Genomic DNA, 23117 nt, shown 5'->3' on the forward strand with positions numbered 1-23117 from the left:
CTAGCATCTATTCTTCCATCAATTTCTCCTCTTTGTTCCCATGCAGAATTAAGGAATGACCATCAAACAGGCCAAATGGTCAGGAGCAGGAGGGCCCACTTACACCTGGGCCCACTGGGAGTTTTCCTGGTATCCAGGTGGGCCAGTCCTACACTGCATAAGCCAACCTACCACTAATGCCTTCCCTCTCAATTCTGTTAAGGTTTTCTACTGTCAGCATCATAGGGGTTTGGAAATTTAACAAAACTGGAAGCTGTACAGCAGCACTAGTCCTCTCCAGGGGCCATAACAATTGCTGAAGAGCAAATAAGGGAGAGTAAAATACATTAAATAATATCACGAAAAGCAAAACCCAATGTAAAGCCAGGGAACACAAAAAATGGGCAGGTAGGGTGCATTTCCAAGAGTAAACAGTAGGGGACAGTAGAGATAGGAGTATGGATAATAGCGTTGTGCAAATTAGTTGGTGGGTTGGACCTACAGGTTTCCCATGCCGAGTCGCAGCCTGTTGTTCTCCTTGGGAGACTTCTAGGGAAGTTGCTCTTTTTCACTTCTGTGGAACAGACGCTGATCTATGTACAGAGGGACAACAGAAACAGGTAAGAGGAGAAAAAGGGGGGCCCTTTGGATCTATTTTGCCCACCCTATCACTCTGCCCTAGGTACTTTCATTGCCTTTTAGTCTCCCACCCCCTCTTGCATTGTGAGTCTGTGTTACTACCTCTCCCTTCTACCTCTTGCTTCTGTGAGGTTCAGATATAGGTAACCGATCAGATTGCAACAATCTAAAGTGATCTGATCTCATTCTTTCCTCACATTTATTCCTGTGGGAATTTAGGCAGGTTAGAGATCTGCTTGTAGCAATGCAAAAGCACACGGAGCTGCAGTCTATGCAAGGTAAGAGTATGCCATTTGTCCGATCCAGCCAGCCAACTTGAGGTCCAATAGATATTATATGTATATATATTAAATGTATTGATACAACAGCCGAGGCAATGCTCTAAGCAATGCTCTGCATGGATATAGATTATTACCCCTCCTACTCCCTGCACTGCTCACCTGAGTCCTTGCTAACCCCCTTAAGGCAGAGAGACACAATGCACAACCTTGCCTCTTGTTTGTACTGGGAGGCGTTTAATGTCGGAGGTTAAACTACTGCACCCAAGCTTCCAAATATATATACACTACAAATATTCAGTGGTTTTAAAGGGGTAATTCACCTTTAAATTAACATTTAGTTTAATATAGTGAGTGCTATTCTGAGATAATCTGCAATTGGTCTTCTTTATTATTATTTGCTGTTTTTAAATGATTTAGCTTTTTGTTCAGCAGCTCTTCAGTTTGGAATTTCAGCAGCTGTTTGGTTGCTAGGGTCTGATTTTGCATAGCAACCATGCAGTGGATTGAAAGAGAGACAGACACATGTACAGAGGAGGGCCTAAATATAACATACTAAATATAGGGCCTAAATATAACCACCCCTTTAAAGAGAAGAGTAAATGAATGTGCAGTTGACACTGTATCCCATTCAGATCTTTCAGATCTCTAATTTGTTAAAATGAAGCAGAAATTAGTTTTCCGAACCAACTGGCTTCTGCTTCATGGTTTTAGGAGTCAGAACCAGCAGTGCAGACATTATGAAAAGGCCAGAAAAATACTGCTTGGAATTACAATTCTAAAGAACTATACAACCATTGAATGTTGTTAATGAATGTATATGGGAAAGGAGCTTAGAATAATATATTTTCTTTGATTGTGACTAATACAGGACCTTTTGGGCTGTGGGGAGGCAGGTTGGCCCGTGGATGGCCTTATGTATAGGCTTGATTGCTGTTTTGGTTTTGGGAAGGGTATTTTGTCCTCATGCTGCTGATTGCCTGCTGGCCTCCTTGAGATTTTACTTGTCTTCCTCCATTATAAACAAATAATATCTGTATTTGTGTCTTAAATCACTGTGGAATGTTTGGTTAAGTGCTTTTATGTAGGAAAGTGCCTGTAGAGTGGGGGATGTAAGCAGGACAGGCAGTCAAGTACTATAGTTTCTACAACCATAGAGGAAGCAGACCCCATGATCCAGGTCCCCCACCACTGCAGGGTCTGCTTCCTCCAAAGCAACCTTTTTTACTTGTGAGCCACACTCAAATGTAAAAAGTGTTGGGGAGCCACACAAGCATTCAAAAATGTATTTGGGGATGCCAAATAAGGGCTGTGATTGGCTATTTGGTAGCCCCATATGGACTGCTAGCCTGCAGAAGTTTGACTTGGAGTAAAACTGCGTTTCTGTGCTTCCAGAACTTGTCTCCAAGCCAAAAATATTAAAATGGTCACCCACTTTGAGGCCACTGAGAGTAACATCAAAAAGGGTGGTGAGCAACATGTTGCTCCTGAGCCACTGGTTGAGGATCACTTCTCTATAGTTACGCCACTGCATACTTTTAAAGTTGGCATGGAAGGCAGCGAATTGGTGGACAGAGACTAAGCAACATGTGCCATAGCCTTAGGGCTAACACACATGTGCTTGTTCATCTGTGTTTGTCTGCTGCAGTGGATGACAACACATCCCATATTCCTTAGCCTAAAACATTTCATGCCCCATAGCCTTAGGTTAAGGGCGCATGGAGCCATGCCTCGTCTTCTGTTCACCTGTATTGTCCCACAGGCAGAGAAATGCAGATGCGCTCCCATCGGCTCCTTTATTTCTGTGTAGGCCTGCGTGCAGAGCGAATATTGGCATGAAAGTATGCACTGGTGGGTAGAAGCCCAGGCACAGCTCTGTGTGTCTCAGAGTTACACAGCGCTTTGCAGCCAGTCTATTTCAACTACTGGAAAAGCACCAGTGACACCCTAGTAGATATTCACTTATGGGAAACACAGATAGGAGCACTTTTACTGTACCAGTATGCTCTATATTTTCATGCTGAATAGTGCTCACTCCTGTTCACATCATAGAGAGCCGCGGCGAGGCAGTCCCGATTGCTTGTCTGCTGCATGTGCATTGGCTGAAAATCATTCATTAGGAGATGACTTGGGAAAATAAAACTTAGTAAAGCCAAGGAAATAACACTTTGCCAACAATGGAGATTCTGTGTCTTTGGCAAGGGGGGGGGGGGATAAAAACCTGGGTTTAAAGGGGTGGTTTAAGTAAACCCTAGCAACCATATAGCTGCTAAAATTCCAAACTGGTGAGTTGTTGAATATAAATCTAAATAATTCAAAAACAACACATAATACAACAAAGAAGACAAATTGTTTCAGAATAGCCCTCTCTACGGCATACTAAAAGTTCATTTGAAGGTAAACAACCCCGTTAAAGCACATCTTATAGCCATGTCTTTTTGTTACTGGGTTTTGTTCTGATATATTTCTTTGACCTCCGCAATGAAGGTGCAAGGAAAAATGTTTGTGGGACAATATAGTATTATTGAAGGAAGTACATTATTGTATGAGCAGGTAAGGGGGAGTCTGTTTATCTGGGCTGTTTCCTGTTGTCTTGACATTCAGAGATTACAGCTTCCACACAGCGAAGTACACAGGAAAATGATTACGGCAACCCCCAGCCTAGCGGGAAAACAACAAATAATGTAGAATACCTTATTTGTATTTCTGTGCTCAGGTTGGTTTTATTGTCATGTATTCTATACACATACTTCCTTGCACATACATGGGCAAATATCGGTCCTTTTGGCCCTCATATAGGGGTCAAAAAGACTACTGCTACCAATCCATGTCTGCTTGCAGTAGTTATATATATCTGTACATCTGGTGGGCAGAAATTCTGGCTGGCCGAAGACCCCACAGATATGATATCATATATGATATTTGTGACTGCCCACACTACAACATACCCATCCCCAGGTGATCTAAATGGGTATGGGGTCAAAATAGCAGATTTTTCAGGATCTTAACCCAAAATTTGTTCCCCATGCTGCGTCCTTAAGTAGAATGTCCAACTACAATTGGCAGTAATAATTAAAACAAGACTTTAATTTGGGTCCACTAGGAACTGTGTTGTTTGTCCTGCCCTAGTCTCTCTCTTTTTCAAAGAACCCTTAATCCTAAACTTGTGCCAGCAGCCCTGTTAGCTTAAGTAATGTGCCCATGGTCACGCTGTATTTTTAGCTATTGCACTTTGGGTAATGCTTGGCATTGGCGTTAGAGCTGTAGTGCTTGAAATGTATCTGGAAATGTTTTATTGACTTGCCATTTTTGTGTCTATTGACAAAGTCCTGATAATTGTTTGCTTTTGGCACAACATCCAAAAAGCATTGACCCCTTGGCTGTGGTCAGTATCAGTGGTCATGTTTATTGTGTGAATGATTCACCCCCTGGTGGTATTTATCTGTAGTACTGATTAAATTGATTTTGCAGGAGGGAGCATGGGGGCAAAGAAAGTAGGTTTAAAGGAACAGTAACTTTAAAAAATTAAAGCGTTTTAAAGTAATTAAAATATAATGTGCTTATACACTTTCATTTTTTTGGTGTTACTGTTCCTTTAAGATACTGTTCCATGGGTTTTTTTTTATGGAAAATACCAGTATGCAATCACCAATGTATATACATAACTGCAGATATAAAAAAATATTGATTCTGTTGTTGGTTAAATAAAGCAGTAATATGTCCTTATACCTTTCTATTTAATGAATAAGATTGCAGTAACTGTTTATAGGGAATATATGAAACGATGATTGAATATTGAGTGACTGGCTATGCATATGGATAATAACTACAGGTATAGGATCTATTACCCAGAATGCATGGGACCTGGGATTTTCCAGTTAAGGAGTCTTTTTAAAATTTGGATCCCCATGCCTTAAGTCAAACTTTAAATAATCCCAGTGGGGTTTGAATCCCAGTTGGGATCAATTGCAAGGTACTGTTTTATCATTACAGAGAAAAAGAAAATTAACATTTTGAATTTTATATATATATATATATATATATAATGTATAATGAAGCAGTAGAATTCTTAATGAATCGCATAAGTCAGTGTAGGAACTGGTCAAAAGGGATGACTTTGACGTAGTTGGCCAGCTTGAAGTATATTGCAATATATGGACAAACAATCCCTGTTTTGCTTAAAGGGAAGGGCATTTCTTAGTAGCTTAAATGCACCGAATGTCTTCATGTTCTATATATTGATAATGGGTGAGTGCAGAGGATCTCTTGTTGTTGTTTCTATATATATATATATATATATATATATATAATTTCAATCCAAATAGTGTCAGCACTCCAAGGCTCAATATTCCACGGGGTGCACAGCCAAAATATGAGTATACAAAAAATAATAATCGTCCGTAGCCGGCACACCCTTCAATACTTTATCAAAAATTTATTGAAAACATATTGTTTTTTTAAAAACCAGCATTTCGGTCCTCATTAGGACCTATCCTTGAGAAAGGTTCTAATGAGTGAGGACCGAAACGTTGGTTTTTAAAAAAACAATATGTTTTCAATAAATTTTTGATAAAGTATTGAAGGGTGTGCCGGCTACGGACGATTATTATTTTTTATATATATATATATATATATATATATATATATATATATATATATATATATATATATATATATATATAAAAAGGTACCCCGCACTCACAGGACTTATAAGAAAATAAACAATTTTTATTGGTCAAAAAACTAACGTTTTTTCTCAAAGTGATTCTGTGTCAAACAAATCCCCTCACAGAATCACTTTGAGAAAGGCTGCTGTGCCAGCCGAAACGTTAGTTTTTTTACCAATAAAAATTGTTTATTTTCTTATAAGTCCTGTGAGTGCGGGGTACCTTTTTGTATTATCTTTATTATAATTCTGCACCCAGGCATCCTTACCTCTGATACGTGAGTGCCTGATTTCCTTGGACTTTATATATATATATATATATATATATATATATATATATATATATATATATATATATATATATATATATATATATAATGAGTCTATGGGAGATGGCCTTCCCATAATTTGGAGCTTTCTGGATAACAGGATTGATCTAATCTTGTGTTGGTTTGACCTCTGTGATCAACCAGAAGTGACAAGAATCTGCTGCCCCAAGGGTCATGTAAATGTGCCAGTGACCAGTTAATAAGGATGAAATAGGCCAGGCTTACGGAGCATATTGGCATGTGTATAACCAGCTGTAAGTAGTTTTGTTTCCCCTCTCTGCTGTCATGCTGTTGAGGAAATGTACACTGTTTGAGTGCCGGATCCAGAGACCAAAGCAAACACAGGGGAGGGTGCAAGCACAGTGGCAATGAATAGATACCAGCTATCAGAAGGAAGGATTCAAGGCTGGCAGGAAAGGGGAAATGGGACTAATAGGTTATGTAACGGAATTGTTGCTTATCACTGTCACATGGTTGCTGACATTTGTAGCCATTTCTGTTCTTTGCTGGAGTTTGTTGGAGTTTATAGAATGCTAGGATGCTTTTATGAATTGCTGTTATGTGTTTGAGCAGCAGTGCATGGCTAGACAGAGTAGCAGAGAAGCTGAACAAGCGTTTTATTGAGTAGGAGACATAGACATTTGTGAAGCCATACAGTAGGAGACATTGGAGCCAGACAGTAGGAGCAGAGATATGTGGCCTTAGGAAGTGTTATACAGTAAGACAGGAGCTATAGGAGTTGTAATAAAAAGGGTTACAAGGAGCAATAGGGATGAAAACAGTGGGATTATATGGGCAATACAAGGAGGTATTGTGTAGGGCACAGCTGTACAACTGGGATCCAACTGGTGGCCCTCGAAAGGATTTTTATGGCCCCCTGTTTGGTCTTGGGCTCTGTAGAATTATAGTATAACATCACAATTTTATGATAATCTGGCCCTTGAACACACTGTATGAAATATGTAATAAGTTAGACCAGTGCTGTCCAACTTCTGTTGTACCGAGGGCCGGAATTTTTCCGACCTACGTGGTGGAGGGCCGATAATGGAAGCCAGTTTTGACCACTCCCCTTTTTGAAACCGCACCCACTTGAAACCACACCTATGTTATCACATGACCATACCCATATTAATGGTTGTAGTACAGCAAAAACCTGCCATACTCTGCCTGCCCTACCCTGCCTGTGTGTGCCATACTCTGCCTTCCCTACCCTGCCTGTGTGTGCCATACTCTGCCTTCCCTACCCTGCCTGTGTGTGCCATACTCTGCCTTTCCTACCCTGCCTGTGTGTGCCATACTCTGCCTTCCCTACCCTGCCTGTGTGCCATACTTGGCTGGTTTGTGCCATACTTGGCCTGTGTGTGCTATACTCTGCCTGCCCTACCCTGCCTGTGTGTGCCATACTCTGCCTTCCCTACCCTGCCTGTGTGTGCCATACTTTCACTGTGTTTGCAATTCTTGGTTGGTTTGTGCCATACTCTGCCTTCCCTACCCTGCCTGTGTGTGCCATACTCTGCTTGCCCTATGATGCCTGTGTGTATGGCACACACAGGCAGCATACAGTGACACAATGCTGGCACTGCTCCTACAGTCTGCACAATAACTATATATTAAAAAACTTTTTAATTGCAGTACCACCTCAGTATATGTTCTTTTTGTAGTGTGCAGGGATTATTTGTGGGTTTCTACTGCTCCTGAGGTGTGAACAGGGGAACAATGGGGGTGATTACAGCCTGAGCCTGAGGTGTGAACACTGCAGGGGGTGAACAATGCAGAGATTAAAAGGTGTGAACAACACAGGGAATTACATATTTAAACAATACAGCCTGATTACAGCCTGAATCTGAGGTGAGAACCATGCAGGGGGGGCAGTTAATCACAGTACTGATACCATTCAAAGCTTACACAAGAGTAAGCCATCAAAGCAGCCAGACAGGTGGGGGGCCACACAGAGGGGGGTTGCGGGCCGCATGCGGCCCGCGGGCCGCCAGTTGGACAGCACTGAGTTAGACTACACTGGTAGGGTATATGGGGCGAAAGTATCAACCATAAGGAGCAGTTGTAGGGAGGGTCATATGAATGAATAAGACTACTTATGGGAAGAGGTAATAAAGAGCAGTAGAAGGGGTTATAGTGTAGGCTATATAAAGCAAAAGGAGTAGTTATAAAAATTGTTTGTATGGAGCAATAGTAGAATTTTAAATTAGGAGCAATAGTAGTAGTTATAGGGAAGGATTATATGGATAAATTGGAGTAGTTATTTATATAGCAATAAATAGAACAATAGTAGTAGGTATAGTATGGTGTTATAAGTTTTGTTATAGGGTGGGGGTTATGTGGAGCAAAAGGAACATGTATATGGTGGGACTGTATGGAGCTATAGGAATAGTTTTAAGTAGGAGGTTATGTGGAGCAATATGTTATAGGGAAGGGTTATATAAAGCAATATTAGTAGATATTGGGAGGGATCACATGGATCAATAAGGAGAGTCTGACCACAAATAAAGACTATAGTATAAGGGTGAGTAGAATGAATCAGTTGAGTAGGGAGACATTAGTATGCAGCAATAGAGGAAAGGATAGTAAGAAACTTTTTGCAGCAGAAAAGTTTACTAATAAAGAGCTAGGTAGTGCCATTTTGTAGGATGGTAACAACTGAATCCCAGCTATCTCATCTCCTTCCATTATCCTGACATGGTTCATTTTCCGCCTGCGTTCACACATGCACTGTGCCACCTGTCACATTGTTCCGGGCTGTCACATCCAGCCTGTCACTTATCAAAATGAAGCTTGTCATATCCCAGACACATCCAGTATGTGAGGCCCTTTCATGTTAAGCTTGCCCGGGTCACAACAAATCCTCTACACGGACTGAAGATTTGTGCCTCGCTGGCTGGGTGTTTGGGCTCCAGGCTTCGCCACTCCCTGTTTATCCCAAAGTCTCAGCTCCCAGTGTAATGTCCATTTTTATACATATAGCGGCAAGGGATACTGCTATAACATGATATCATACCCTTTAATGCTTCATATTGATTTGGAATTTTGGGCTGCATAGAATCTGGTGATTGTGTGTGTGTGTGTGTGTGTATATATATATATATGTATATGTATATATATATATATATGTATAGTTTCCAAAGTTAATGGCCTTGTTTGTATTGCCTTAACTGAGCTTTCTGAAATATAAAGATCAGATCCAGGGACTGGTCCGATTGCCATCTTGGAGTCAGGAAGGCAAATTAGAGAGGCTTCTGATGGGGTCTTTTCCCCCTCTGATTCTGATTCCCTTTTCTCTGTAATAATAAAACAGTACCTTGTAATTGATCCCAACTAAGATAAATAATCCTTATTGGATGCAAAACAATCCTATTGGGTTTAATTAATGTTTTATTAATTATTTAGTAGACTTAAGGTATGGAGATCCAAATTATGGAAAGACCCCTTATCCGGAATACCCCTGGTCCCGCGCATTCTGGATAACGAGTCCTATACCTCCCTGCCGCGCCGCGCCGACGCAAGTGCGCACCCATTTAAACTCCTATACGAAGCAGTGGGGAGAAGTCCCCATTGCTCCGTATGGCCATTAAATGTTAAAATTTAGTTGAGGCAGGGCGGCATGCTGCCCCTAAAATTGTGCCGCCCTAGGCCCGGGCCTCGCCACAAATCCGGGCCTCTTAACAAAGAAGTAGGGTAGAAATGCCGAAAGTTTATTTTTATAAGAGTGTTTTATAAGAATAACAAACATCGCTTACGGACAGAGCATTTGTTAAGTGAAAATTTGCAAACATGCATTGTGAAGTACAATATTTTAGCGATAAGGATACAAATGGTGGAAAAAAATGAACATAACGTGAGGTTCTTACCAAGTTATTTTGCAGGCCTTACAGAGTAATTTCAGTTTATTATAGATACAATGGCAATAAGCTATTGATACAGTGACTCCTGGGAGGGATACGTGCAGTTCTTCTGTTTTCATGGGATATGGTTTAGATAAATTGGTTTGTTTCTAGCAAAAGTGGCTTACTCTTTAGTGTTTCCACATCATACCACCCTGTGTTATAAAAGGTGTAGAATGTTAAGTATCTGATTGGCTATGGGAGAGTGTTAATGTTTGTGGTCCAAACTGAGAATGGTTTCCAACTAGGGATGCACCGAATACAGGATTCGGGCTTTTTCAGCAAAATTCAGATTCAGCTGAATCCTTGGTCCTGGCTGAACTGAATCCGAATTGTTAATATCATGTGGCTTTTTGTCACATAAACACGTTAGTTGAGGTTTTTTTTGCCGTGCGGCCATTTTAACCCCTTGAGTGCTTGCTTTGCATATGCAAATTAGGATTCAGATTCATTTCGGTATTCACAAAGGTTTCGGGGTTCGGCAGAATCCCAAAATAGCGGATTCGGTATACCCAACCAAGCCATATGGAAGATGTATTATAACTTCTGTTTCACAAGTGTGATAGATGGGGTTTCTATAGAAAGCCATTGGCCTTTTGGGCCGCCGCTGTTTTGTTAAATTGTGGGATAAAATGTATATTGTTGAATAAAGTCCAGTCAATCTTTCATTGGAGATGTTTACTGACCATGTGCATCCTATAGGAGATCACTTGCCGCCAGAAAATTTGAACCTTAGGGCATAACTAAATATCATGTAACAAATTTGCCTTAGTGGTTAAGCATGAGTTAAATATGAGTTATGAAGCAATTGTAGGGTAATTTCTTTGTATCTGCTGGCTGGTATAGCTGGTATGTAATAGCTTCATTATATGTGTATGTAAACATTATGATTTGAGGTTCTGTATCAGCCCAAGGCAACTCAGCCTTCATCAGGGAAGATATGTGCCTCCAAAAACTCTTTATTATCATAGTCTCTTTTCTCTACATACTATACTCTATTCTTCCATCTATCAAGCTTCCTTGTTCCCATACAGAAATAGGGTATGACTATGAAATAGGCTAAACAGTTAGAAGCAAGAGGGCCCACTGACACCTGGGCCTACGTGAGTTTATCGGGTATCCTGGTGGGCCAGTCCGACACTGGCCCTGTAGCATCATCCTCTATGACAGAGAAACCTCATTTTTAGCTTGATAAGCAATGACCCCTAAGCTTTGCTTCTCCAAAGCTGCCCTGTGCACATTGAGCATGTGCAGTGTCACTAACACACCTAACAAAATCCAAGATGGAGAGCTCCTGTGACATTCTGTGAATCATTACTGCTATAGAGGTACTGAATAGTGATGTGCGGGCTGGCCCGATACCTGCAGGTTAACAGCACTTGCGGGTCACAGCGGTTCGGGTAGAGCTCTTCCGTTCGCCCTCCCCGCCCGCAACTTAACGCTGCCGGCTTCCTCTTCCAGGTTGTGAATTTATAGGAATTTATAGACAAAGCTAATCATTTACTGACAATTGTCTCTACGTGTGTTTTAGCAGGGGCAATTCTCAGTATTGTCTATAGCAGGGTATTTTCTGATGTTTAGTAGCTGTGACAAGTAGCTGCTACTTAGTAGCTTTGTGTGTCTTCACCATTAGACATTAAGCTTATGTAAAATACAGCATTTCTAGCCATATTTATTTTTAGTGTTAATTTCCCCTTTAAGATACACTGGGCTATATTTAAAGTAAATAACACAAGGCAGCAGCCGTTATTGACACAGCAGGCACAGTGTGGGTTTTTCCCACATTACAAAAGCTGTCCCTAGTAATGCAATGGAAACTACTCCATGTTAGTTTTACAGTTTTAAAAGGGGAGAGAAAATAAATGAATGAACAAGCTCTGCTTATAAATAGGTTATGTTTTTCTGTAAGGAGGCTCTTGGGATTTCTGTGCTACCCCTCCCCCCACAAACACCTGCAGAACACGTCAGTTTGGGATTGGGAGGCTCACACCTGTCTTGTAGACACCTCCGGCTTTCCTGCCGTGATTGCTTTTGAAAGGCCGCTGTGTGTAGAATTATAGAGAAGCCAGACAATATTACATGGTGTCTCTGTAGACACTGCACCAGCAGGTTTAGGGACATCTAATTATCACAGATTGTTTGGGAAGTGGGTTCTTGTACAAAACAGAGTTGAGTAGTCAGGCCATGTGGCTAACAGGTAGGTGCAGGAATACACCGTTATCCTATGCCAGTCGAAGGGAAGCCTGCATCTGAATTCTGAATTTCTACATTCTCAATGCTAAGGGAATAATGTATTGCCAATTTTGGAAACTTTGGAGTCAGCAAGGTGCTTTGTAAACTCTGAAGCGATCCTGACAACAATGGGTACATTATTATTTAAAATACATAAGTTTCAGTTCATCATGTTACACAATGACGACACTAAGCGACGATTATAATGGACTACATTGCTTAGCAGCAGTACATATAATATATAGCATGAAATAATCCATGGCCGGCACACCCTTAAAATTCAAAAACATTTTTTTATTGAAAACTCATTGTTTAAAAACCAACGTTTCGGTCCTCATTAGGACCTTTATCATCCTTGATAAAGGTCCTAATGAGGACCGAAACGTTGGTTTTTAAACAATGAGTTTTCAATAAAAAATTTTTTTTTGAATTTTAAGGGTGTGCCGGCCATGGATTATTTCATGCTAAATACTCAGATTTTGGCTGTGCACCCCACAGAATACTAAAGCCTTGGAGTGCAGACACCATCAGGACTGATATATATATATATATATATATATATATATATATATATATATACATACACACAGTGGCTTGCAAAAGTATTCGGCCCCCTTGAACTTTTCTACATTTTGTCACATTACAGCCACAAACATGAATCAATTTTATTGGAATTCCACGTGAAAGACCAATACAAAGTGGTGTACACGTGAGAAGTGGAAGGAAAATCATACATGGTGTTGTTGCTCCCAATATTCTCTTAGGCTGATGCCACACCAGGCGTAGGGCTGATTCTTTCGGCAAGCGGAAAAACGCTTGCCGAAAATTCAGCCCTACGCCTGCTACTTGTGCCTGCACCCGAATGAATGAGATACGCTCGGGTGCAGGCACATGTAGTCGATATACGCATGAAAACGCGTGAGAATGCAAAGTCTCGCGTTTTCATGCGTATATCGGCTACATGTGCCTGCACCCGAGCGTATCTCATTCATTCGGGTGCAGGCACAAGTAGCAGGCGTAGGGCTGAATTTTCGGCAAGCGTTTTTCCGCTTGCCGAAAAAATCAGACCTACGCCTGGTGTGGCATCAGCCTTAGACAACCTCTGAGGCCGTCACAGAGCAGCTGTATTTGTACTGACATTAGATTACACACAGGTGCTCTCTATTTAGTCATTCGCACTCATCAGGCAATGTCTATGGGCAACTGACTGCACTCAGACCAAAGGGGGCTGAATAATTACGCACACCCCACTTTGCAGTTATTTATTTGTAAAAAATGTTTGGAATCATGTATGATTTTCCTTCCACTTCTCACGTGTACACCACTTTGTATTGGTCTTTCACGTGGAATTCCAATAAAATTGATTCATGTTTGTGGCTGTAATGTAGAAAATGTAGAAAAAATGTAGAAAAGTTCAAGGGGGCCGAATACTTTTGCAAGCCACTGTGTGTATGTATATATGTATATATATGTATATATATATGTGTATATATATGTATATATATATATATATATATATATATATATATATATATACACACACACCACAGGAGAATGCAGAGTGAAATGCCCCTAGAAGTCACCTTAAATTCCGTCTGCAGCTTTTTGCCATTATTTGTCATGAAACTACTTGATGGCTTCTAATAAGTTTTACAATACGGAGTTTAATATTGCCTATGTATGAAAGCGTTTCCCAACCTAAAGGTGGCCACATACAAGCCATTAAAAGCTTACGGCTTGTCCCCTTCAGATCATGTTGCCAGTTTATTTGGCATTGTATGGGGCATCCAGCTAATATTTGTTTAAAAATGGCATTGCATAAGTACTGCCTCAATGCATAGATGCGGTCTCACCCAACAGTACTCCCTAGGGTCCTATTGTCATCTGATCATTGATTTGGGGACATAACTATCGGATTATATCAATTTAAGTAAAGATCTGCTTGTTTGACACCCTTGTCATATGAGCTGGTCCTACAGTGCATGCCTGGCTTAAGGCTTTCCAACTATGGCTCTATTACAACTCCCAGTGTCCACTGAAAGCTGCAAGCTTGTAAGGAGATAGTGGCAACTTAAGTTGACTAAGGGCTGAAGGCAACAGGCTGACAATGACTCCCCTAATTTATGTAAATGTCTCCGTGTAATGACATTTTTATTATAACACATACAAGGACATGGGGACATCCCTAAAAAAGTTCTTTACAGGAGATGGATGGGCAAGCTGCACAGTATATCTGTCTGCTCATTATACAGTCATGGCCAAAATTGTTGGCACCCCAGAAATTTCTCCAGAAAATCATGTATTTCTCACAGAAAAGTATTGCAGTAACACGTTTTGCTATACACATGTTTATTCCCTTTGTGTGTATTGGAACAGAACAAAAAATTGCAGTGTTACTGCAATACTTTTCTGTTAGAAATACTTGATTTTCTGGAAAAATTTCTGGGGTGCCAACAATTGTGGCCATGACTGTATATATATATACTAAGGCGATTACTGGCTGTGGATGATATCTCTCTAGCCCATCCCCATAGTGATTTAAGTGGCTTGTTCCCGGTGTCTCCCCCATCTCTCCTCTCCTTCTCACCATTTTAAGATAATTATGGGAATTAAGTAATGAATTGATACATGTGAATCTTAACATGAATTGGACTATATCCTTAATTGTTTGGTGTATTTATTGCAAGTAATTCACTCTGATTAACCATTAGAGTCATGAATTGTTCCACTGTGATTTAGGATAGTCAGGTGGTTTTTTACTAATTTATTGATCTATTTATTGAGTGGTGTAATTTACTCTTTTTTAAGGTTATAAAATAAAAGTTATATTTTAAGGCGAAAACACAAAAATTCCTCTTTGTTATTTGGTTTATCCGTTGGGTGGAAAACACCTTGTGTACGCCACAAGTTACTTATACGTAAATTTGAGAGCACACTTCTTTTCTTTTTTCTGCATGACTGTATATATATTATATATCTGAGGTAAAAAAGTTAATAGGGGAAAAAAAAGAAAGCTTTTAAGAAATATAAGTCAGAGGGGACAGTAGCTGCGTTTAATGAATATAAACACTGTAACAAGTGTTGTAAAACAGCAATCCGGAAGTCTAAGATAGAAAATGAGGAGCGCATCGTGGCAGAGGCCAAGACTAACCCCAAAAAGTTTTTTAAGTATATTAATAGTAAAAAGATGAAGGTTGAGGGTGTGGCCCCATTGAGTTATAGTAACAATATGGTTACAGCGGATACAGAAAAGGCAGATGTGCTTAACCAGTTCTTTTCTTCTGTGTATACAGTAGAGGAGCCAGAGGGCCAAGTCCCACCCAATAGCTGCACTGTTGCCTCAGCTCCAACTACACAGTGGTTGGCACAGGATATGGTGCTTAAAGGGTTACACAAGATAAGTGTGAACAAAGCACCTGGGCTAGATGGAATACACCCTCGGGTACTGAGAGAGCTAGGGTCAGAATTGCAGTGGCCCTTGTTTCTGATATTCTCAGACTCGCTTTCATCAGGTATGGTACCTAGGGATTGGAAGAAGGCGAATGTCATTCCTATATTTAAAAAGGGAGTAAGATCTCAGCCTGGCAATTATAGGCCTGTGACATCCGTGGTGGGCAACCTATTTGAAGGCTTGTTAAGGGATCACATACAAAATTATGTACTGGAGAATGGAATTATGAGCAGTAATCAGCATGGCTTTATGAAGGACAGGTCATGTCAGACCAATTTAATTGCTTTTTATGATGAGGTAAGTAAGAAGCTGGACAGTGGGGATGCAGTAGATATAATCTATTTGGATTTTGCCAAAGCATTTGATACCGTTCCCCACAAACGACTGCTTTCTAAAATAAGGTCTATTGGTCTTAGTGAGGTCGTTTGCACATGGATAGAAAACTGGCTACAGGATCGGGTACAGAGGGTGGTTGTTAATGGTACATTCTCTAATTGGAGTAAGGTTCTCAGTGGGGTCCCTCAGGGTTCTGTACTGGGTCCAATTTTGTTTAACTTGTTCATAAATGACTTAGGGGAGGGTATTATAAGTAATGTATCAGTGTTTGCAGATGACACAAAACTCTGCAGACCAGTCAATTCTATCCAGGATGTGGCATCCTTGCAGCAAGATCTTGACCAACTGGCAATCTGGGCGGCTAAGTGGCAGATGAGAGTTAATGTGGATAAATGTAAGGTCATGCACCTAGGATGTAAAAATATGCAGCCACTTATACCCTTAATAGGACTGCACTAGGCAAATCAATAATGGAGAAGGACCTTGGAGTCCTTGTAGATAATAAACTTGGCTGTAGCAAGCAATGCCAGGCAGCAGCTGCAAGGGCAAACAAGGTTTTGAGCTGTATTAAAAGCATACCTCCCAACATTTCATTAAGAGAAAGGGGGACAAAAATATGTGGCGCGGCAAAAATGTTTGGCCACGCCTGCTTTGTGACCACGCCCTCACATGTCACACCCACTTTACATGCCCCAGATGTGCCAGTATAATCACTAAATAAAAAGAATAAAGGACACATTAACTTCAAAGGTGCCAGTATAACTAAATTAAATTGATAAAGGGCATATTAACCCCAGACATGCCAGTAAAATTACTAAATGAAACTGATAAAGGGCATATCAACTTCAGACATGCCAACAGTTCTGTGCATTTTCCAAAGTTATAAACAGGGCAAATTCCAGTGGTACATAAATCTATGTTATTTCCTTCCATTCTTAATCAGTTGAAAGCAAAACAATATTAATGTACCACTAGAATTTCTAGCCATATTAACAAGGCCAGTCTAAGGTTCCCAAACTTATAAGGGCCCCCTTTAAATGTCTGCTATATGTTATGAACGGATGAGCGATACCTCTGTCTTCTATTCTCCTGCATGCTGTGCTCTGCCAGAGATTCCTAGGAGTCAGAGATATATGTTAGGGGTGGAAAGGTGAAACTGTCCAGCACACAAATAAAGGCAGCAGCCTCTTCTGCCTGATAAAAGACAGAGCGCACTCTTAGCCCCTGATCTGGTGAACATCTAGAAGTTAGGCAGGTTATATATAGGCATTATGGTTGAACATGATGGACGTACGTCTTTTTTCAACCTAACTTACTATGTGGCTGATCAGCCTATGTTCGGCCACCATAACCTATTAAGATGCTGAGGTTTGTACAAATGCTGGATTTGAGTGCTAGCAGCTACTGGAAGGCAAATGGGAGTGCAAGGAGTAGGATTTGTTGCCAAAAAGTGCAGGGTTTCTAAGCAGTACTGACACTTTTCCATATATGATAGCTATGTGACAGTGCTTCTTGAAATGTACTTTAAATTGAAAACTATAATTTCTTAAGCTGGCCATACACATTAAGATTTTTAAAAGATGTTTTCGTTATTGTAGGACCAAGCTTATCCTGAAACGATTTAACCATCAGCGAAAATGACCATTTCAAGCTATATCGTCTAGTTGAAGCTAGGAAAACTACCTGCTTGGTCCTGCAAGCAGTTGGACAATGGACAACTTTTAATTGTTAATGATGAGAATTTTCAAACCTGCCTGATAAAAATTCTGACGGATATCAGATGAAAGATTGCCAGATGTACGATTGTTCGGTGCATAGCAACCTTAAAATAATTTGAAGTTTTTTTCAGATCATGCTGAGTTTATTCGTTATGTAGAGAAGAATCGCTATGTGTATGGCCAGCTTTAGTCAACCAAATCAAGGATTCTGAAACTACTATTTGGCCGCCGGGTAACCCATTCCATTGGCATTTGTATTAAATACTGTACTACTAACTTATCAGATATCGCTATAACCTGCTTGCTGGGCAAGCAGTGGGATAAAGGCAAGTCGTGTTATGTTCCGAAGTCTGGCTGCTTCCCAGAGAATGAAGAGGAAGTGCCTGCTTCCCAGCAGGGTGTGTTTTGCTCCTTTATAAATGCTTTAACTCAACTCAGCTCATTAAAATTTCTGCTCTGGAGTAGGCCAACTTTTAAAGTCATATTGTTGTTTAATTAAGGCACATAGTGTTTTGGGACATTCAGGTGTAATTTCTGAAAAGCTTGAATTGTTGGAAAAGGGTAGTTTTCCTTTGCTGGCATGACTTCCTGTTCAGTAATTATGGGGGACAGCACCCTCTATATGCAGGGCACCCACCCTTGTGTGTTTATTGCAGAAAAGATGTAATATTTCAGGGGTTGCCCCCTACTTCCCCTACCAGCCTTATGTACTTAAGGCCCCCATACACGGGCCGATTTTTACTGTCAGACGACCGATTCCCGAACGATCCGATACTATCGTTAAGTTATCGTATAGTTGATGGTGTGCGAACGATTTTGTCAAAAAAAAAAATTTTAGTCATTTAACGATAAAATCTGCCAGTTGGTGTGAGTGTCAGACATTTGTCTTTGAACGATTGTTCTCTGTGCATGTCATGATTGCCAGCAGCGGAAGTCAACGAACATAAATAAATAAATACCGCTTCCGCCACGACATTGGATCGTACGTAGATGTACGATCGTACGTATTTTCCGATAATGATACGAGAAATCTTTTGCAAATTCTCGTTGCCCGTGGATGGCATATCGTATGGAAACCCGATCGCCATACGATCGTTTGTCGATATAATCGTTCGTCGCACAACGAGTGAAATCGCCTCGTGTATGGGGACCTTTAGACATGGCCTTATTGGTTGACTGTTCTGTGGTCTCAATGGTTTAGGGCCAGGGTGTCGCCCCCTTTAGTGTCAATTAAGCTGGCCATACATGGGGTCTGCCCCCTGCAGGCCCCTTTCAAACCAAGCCAGCAGCTAATAAATGGTGTATGGGACCCTTGAGAAGCGTGTTCAACTGATATCTGGCTAAAAATTGGCCAGATATGTATTTGGCAGTAAGGCCTATGGTTTCTACTTGGCTGGAATTTCACAGCAATGGCCCAGTAGCCCAGCAGGATGCTGGGAGTTTCACAGGGCTGATGATTAAAGTATTAATGCCCCTTCTGAGAAAGTACTGCAGGGAATCCAATAGCTAAAGAGAGAAGGGATAGAGACAGAGATAATATGTGTTTTTGTAGGAAGCTATGTGAAGAATACTCAGCACTGGGAGGATTAGCCTTCCCCTTAATTTTAGCTCCATTTAAGCTGTGATTATAAGGATTACTCAGCAGATCCCTGTCTCTAATATGATTGTTTGTTTTACAGTATTATTTAGAGAAGCCTGTAATTCCCTGCCCTTTCCCTGAAAGTAAAAAATTCTTCTGAGCTGTGAGATGTTCCCAGAGGAGCAAATGTATTGCTCCAAAACTTGTCACTTTCGACTGTCCACTTCTTTGAAGTAGGGATGCACTGATTTGTAGTGTCATACCCACTGTGACCTACAGCACTTATATTTGCCTACTTGTGTCTGTAAGTTACCCTCCCATATAGATTGTAAGCTCTACGGGGCAGGGACCTCCATCCTCTTGTGTCTTTGAGTCTTATCTTATTGCAACTGTATCTTTTATTTAGTTGTGTTTATTGTAATACTTTGTATTTATCTATTATCTTAATAACCCCCTGTTTGTATTAATGTATTCTACTGTACAGCACTGTGTACATCAGTAGCGCTTTATAAATAAAGATAATACAATACAATCTAAGATTCAGTTTGGGATTTGGCCAAGATTCAGGCTTTTTCAGCAGGATTCGGACTTGGCCAAATCCAAGTTTTTTGTCACATAAAGACACAAGTTGAAAAATGTTCATGCGTGCTGTGCGCCTGGTTCACTTTAACCCTTCCATGGCCTTATTTGCATATATAAATTAGGATTTGGGTCAGTTTTCATCCAAATATTTCACAAAGGATTCCCGAGAAAGTGGATTCGGAGCATCCCTACTTTGAAGTCACATGACTTTTAAGGTTCAGTTTGGCCAAACACTAAAGGGTTGATTCACTAAGGTGCGTTAAAACGAGCGCTATTTATAGCATGTGTTAAAAATTTGTCTTATTTTTCGCGTCAACGCATGATTCACTAAAAGGATACTTACATTAATTTATACGCGATGCTGTTTGCGTTATTTAAGTCACAAAGTCTATTTTCGCATGGTATTTGAACTTAATTAACGCAGCACGTACAAACTGTTGCCGCGCAGGAAAAACCGCACGCCATATTAGCCATACACGCCATTACTTTTGGAAAACTACTTTTCTAAAAAATACCATTTCCCTGCAAACTGGCGGCTGCATCACTCTAGGGCCAACACAGACTTGAATAAATCCCACTGCAAAGTCCATATTGTGTTGCCAAAAGCTCATGAACTGTACTTTTCTATAATTACCGCCTGCCCCAACTAGGTGTTAATTTTCGCACAGACTAATGCGATATTTAGCGCATCTAAGTGTTTGTGAATCATGCGTTAGTATTATTTCTGCGTGAGAATTAACGCAATACGGTAAAAGTACCGCATTCGGTTGCGCACTATTTAACGCACGCGATATGCGACTTAACGCATGCGATAATACTTTAGCAAATCGAGTGTTTTTTTTCGCGTCAATTTTAATGCAAAAAAGCATGCGATAACACTTATCGCACTTTAGTGAATCAACCCTTAAGGGTCTAAATTTGTATTTGTAAAGTGCTGGGATTCAGCTGAATCTCCAACAGAATTCTGTATTTGGTGCATTCCTAGTGAAAAGTCACAAAGAGTTATTTCACAGTCTGGGAAGTTTATCACAGTGCTAAGTCCTGCAAATCAGCAAGAAAAAAAATGATAAATACAGAAAAATTTTAGTATGCTTGCGTTTTTTTCTGACCTTAGGGCAAAATGCGAGGGTACAATCATAAACAAGGGAAAATAAGCCATGTTGACCTACTGTATCGGTCTGCATTTGAATGTAATTTATATGTTTGATATATACACCCTTCTATTCTATTGTACAGAGCTACATATATAACTATATATATTTTAATTGACAATATTTTTCTGACAACTTTTTTTCACGGGTGACAGAATGTGAAAACAAAGGAGTTTTCTCTAAACCTTTGCTTAATCTTTCCCTTAGAGGTGACTGGATGGCAGGGCCAGAACTAGGGGTAAGCAGAAGAGGCAGCTGCTTAGGGCGCAACAATTGAGGGGTGCCTGCCTACCCCTAGTGCTACTTTGTCATTGCCTCCGCCGCTTGTCATTAGCGGCGGAGGCAATGACCGATCTAATGGCACCGCCCCTCCTCCTGTGCTTTGGCGCACATGCGCCGTTTGGGGGGGCGGGGAGATGGGCGGAGTTGGCCGACCGGGTTGCCTAGGGCGCCCGGTCGGCTTGGCCCGCCCCTGCTGGATGGAGGTGTTGGGCATGCTTTTATAGCATTGAGAATGTGGCCTGCCGCATGCTTTGATAGCATTGAGAATGTGGCCTGTTGGGCATGCTTTGATAGCATTGAGAATGTGGCCTGTTGGGCATGCTTTGATAGCATTGAGAATGTGGCCTGTTGGGCATGCTTTGATAGCATTGAGAATGTGGCCTACTGGTCATGGCATGATGGCATTGGGAAAATGGTCTCTAGAACATGGCAAGAATTGTCAATACCCCTAGTAAAGATAGCTCCTTAAGGTGACCATACACTGGCAGATTTATGCTGCCAATGAGTGGATCTTAACATGTATGGCCACTTTTAGGCTTTCTTACAAAAATAGATAGAGATACCATAGATCTGTGCCACTATCTATTCCTCCATAGCAGTGCTGTCCAACTTCTGTTGTACTGAGGGCCGGAATTTTTCCGACCTACGTGGTGGAGGGCCGATAATGGAAGCCAGTTTTGACCACTCCCCTTTTTGAAACCGCACCCACTTGAAACCACACCCATGTTATCACATGACCATACCCATATTAATGGTTGTAGTACAGCAAAAACCTGCCATACTCTGCCTGCCCTACCCTGCCTGTGTGTGCCATACTCTGCCTTCCCTACCCTGCCTGTGTGTGCCATACTCTGCCTTCCCTACCCTGCCTGTGTGCCATACTTTCACTGTGTGTGCCATTCTTGACTGGTTTGTGCCATACTTGGCCTGTGTGTGTCATACTCTGCCTGCCCTACCCTGCCTGTGTGTGCCATACTCTGCCTTCCCTACCCTGCCTGCGTGTGCCATACTTTCATTGTGTTTGCCATTCTTGGCTGGTTTGTGCCATACTTGGCCTGTGTGTGCCATACTCTGCCTTCCCTACCCTGCCTGTGTGTGGCATACTCTGCTTGCCCTATGATGCCTGTGTGTATGGCACACACAGGCAGCCTACAGTGACACAATGCTGGCACTGCTCCTACAGTCTGCACAATAACTATATATTAAAAAACTTTTTAATTAAAGTACCACCTCAGTATATGTTCTTTTTGTAGTGTGCAGGGATTATTTGTGGGTTTCTACTGCTCCTGAGGTGTGAACAGGGGAACAATGTGGGTGATTAGAGCCTGAGCCTGAGGTGTGAACACTGCAGGGGGTGAACAATGCAGAGATTAAAAGGTGTGAACAACACAGGGGATTACATATTTAAACAATACAGGGGGATTACAGCCTGAATCTGAGGTGAGAACCATGCAGGGGGGGCAGTTAATCACAGTACTGATACCATTTAAAGCTTACACAAGAGTAAGCCATCAAAGCAGCCAGACAGGTGGAGGGCCACACAGAGGGGGGTCGCGAGCCGCCAGTTGGACAGCACTGCTCTATAGTAAGCACAATTCTGCTTAAGTTAATTTGAGTTGAGAAAAGGTCCATCCTAAAAGTCAGCCTCATTGTGCTCAGAGAGAAAACAAGATTTATTGTGTACATAGTGTACTCAATTTCTTCATTGTTACAAAGAGATGTTTCTTGGTCCCAAAAGGTGTATAGACACTTTTTTTCTAAAGGCAAAACCCGTGTATGAGATTGCTATGCATTTTGACATTGTAAGTTGAGTATGGCATAGCATTGGCACCAAGGTACAGACCCTTAAGAAGGTATGTGGAAGATTAAAAGCATACTAGTTTTGTGTTTCTATGGTTTATAGAAGAGTTTAAGGCCTGGTTAGAATCCTGGAGCAGGTTGTGTAGCAACTGGAGATATTAACAAAGATATTATTGGTTTAGTTTACAAAACAAGGGTC

General features: G+C 41.1%; 1 protein-coding gene across 1 annotated transcript in view; it reads left to right on the forward strand.

Moving 5' to 3' along the window:
• The first annotated feature begins 422 nt into the window (after positions 1-422).
• Positions 423-23117, forward strand: part of plxnb3 (plexin B3) — a 58609-nt gene continuing 35914 nt past the window's right edge. Inside the window, exon 1 of the mRNA XM_002935494.3 lies at positions 423-599. Coding sequence (XP_002935540.2) covers positions 438-599 — 162 coding nt within the window. The 5' untranslated portion in view covers positions 423-437. The remainder of the gene's footprint in view (positions 600-23117) is intronic.

The sequence above is a fragment of the Xenopus tropicalis genome, chromosome 8 (assembly GCF_000004195.4).
Source record: "Xenopus tropicalis strain Nigerian chromosome 8, UCB_Xtro_10.0, whole genome shotgun sequence".
In the NCBI taxonomy this organism is placed as follows: Eukaryota; Metazoa; Chordata; class Amphibia; order Anura; family Pipidae; genus Xenopus; species Xenopus tropicalis.